General features: G+C 55.9%; 1 protein-coding gene across 1 annotated transcript; it reads right to left on the bottom strand.

Moving 5' to 3' along the window:
* Positions 1-313: 313 nt before the first annotated feature.
* Positions 314-1,573, bottom strand: GUITHDRAFT_149679 (hypothetical protein; the record flags this gene model as incomplete). The annotated part of the gene is made up of 5 exons (XM_005817697.1): positions 314-367; positions 420-701; positions 998-1,090; positions 1,284-1,333; positions 1,522-1,573. Coding segments are annotated over 5 exons (531 nt in total), but the record flags the coding sequence as incomplete, so codon positions are not given.
* Positions 1,574-1,917: the final 344 nt, after the last annotated feature.

Raw genomic sequence — 1,917 nt, forward strand, 5'->3', positions numbered from 1 at the left:
CGCAACGAGAGGAGGGAGAGAGAGGCAGTGAGGGAGGAGAGGAAGCGGAGGAAAGAGAGAAAAGGACAAGAGAGCGAAGGAGGGAGAGGACAGGAAGGGAAGGAGAGGAGAGTTGAGAAGAGGTAGGGAAGGGAGGGAGGGATATACGCACACTGAATGAAATAAGACAGGAGATGCTGGCGGGTGGAGGGGAGGGGAAAGACGAGGAGGAGATGGGGAAATATCACACGAAGACAAGGAGGAGGGCGAAGAGGAAGAACGACGAAGAGGAGGAGAGCAGAGGAGTATCTTTCACTTGTGCGTTCATTTCGCTTCACACCTCAGCTGTACCGGCGACGAAGAGGACGTTGCTGGCTCCAAACCTCAGCTGCACTCGATCACGTGTCAAAAAAGAAACAAAATTCTCAGCTCGACGCTACCGTTGCGATCGGCGTCCGACGGGTCCAGAAGCTCTTGATGGGGCCAAGGCGCTCCCCGTCGCTCCTCCCTCCCTTCCCCCCGTCTCTAGAGCGCTTGATGGCTTCTTCCTCCTCCTTCCTCCCGCTCCCATCCCACAGCTTCACCGTCCCGTCCATGGAACCCGACGCGAGGACCGGTCTGTCCTCCTCCCCGCCGTAGCTGAAGTCCAGCGCCGTCACCATCTGGGCATGACCCTGGTAGGAGGAGAGGAGCCGGTCCGAAGACAAATTCCAGAGCAAGACCTGAGACGCGTCAGGAGGGGAGAGGAGGAAGACGAGGAGGGAGGTGGGTTGAGAAGTAGGAGGAGGAGGAGGAGGGAGGAGAGAGGAGGGAGGAAATGACGGGGAAAGGAGAAGGATTATGAGGGTGGGGGGAAAGGGAGAAAGGGGAGGAGGGAGAGTGGAGGAAAGCAAGGAAGAGAGATTCGAAGAGAGCAGAGGAGGAGACGGGGGGAGGGGAGGGGAAGGGAAGAGGAAGGGAAGAGGAAGGGAGCTAGAGAGGGAAGGCAAGGCCGGGCAGGAGGGTTTGGTTGTCCAACCTCCCCGTTGTCTCCTCCTGAAGCCAAGCTGAGACCGTCGTGGGAAAATCGAACTGCTGAGACCCCGGTCGAGTGACCGCGATAGATGCGAATCTAGAAGAAAGTAAGGCGTGGAGGGGGAGGGGGAGGACGAGGAGGACTATGATGGTGGTGGTGGTGGTGGTGGTGGTGATGGTGATGACGGTGATGATGATGATGATGATGATGATGATGATGATGATGATGATGATGATGAGGAGGAGGAGGAGGAGGAGGAAGAGGAGGAGGACTGGAGTATTCCCCTCACCTGATTCCCTGATACAGTGTCCCATACCCTCACCGTGCGATCGGTACCTCCTGTTAGACATCTATAAAGATCCTCGTCTGCTCCCTCCCTTCAGCTTCTTCCTCCCATCTCTCTGCTCCACCTCCCTCACTGCTCTCTGCTCTGCATTTCTATGCTCTGCAGTTCCTCTCCTCTCCTGTCCTGTCCTGTCCTGTCCTGTCCTCTCCTCTCCTGCTTCCTCACAAACTCTAGCTCTTACCTGTTGCAATGTAATTGCAGTTGGGATGAAATGCGATGCAGTCCACATCTCCCTGATCCAGCAAGCAAACAAGACAAGTAGGATTAGCATAAGGATGAGGAGCAGGAGGAGAACAAAGATAAGTATGGAGGGGGGGATGGGGAGAGAGGAGGAGGAGGAGGAGGAGGAGGAGGTTGATATCGATGCTCTCCTCCCGGACGTTCCTCCTCGACCGCTCGTTTACAGAAATCTGATCTCCCAAGCAGAGCGTGATGGCAGTCGATCACATCAGAACTTACTTGCGTCAGCATGCAAGACGTTGAAAAGTTCTTCCCACCTCGAGCAGCTCGCCGGGCAGCGGTCACTCGATAGAGCCAGGCCCAGGATGCAAAGTTGACTACCAATACTTCGGATAAT

This window comes from Guillardia theta, assembly GCF_000315625.1.
Source record: "Guillardia theta CCMP2712 unplaced genomic scaffold GUITHscaffold_663, whole genome shotgun sequence".
Lineage (NCBI taxonomy): Eukaryota > Cryptophyceae > Pyrenomonadales > Geminigeraceae > Guillardia > Guillardia theta.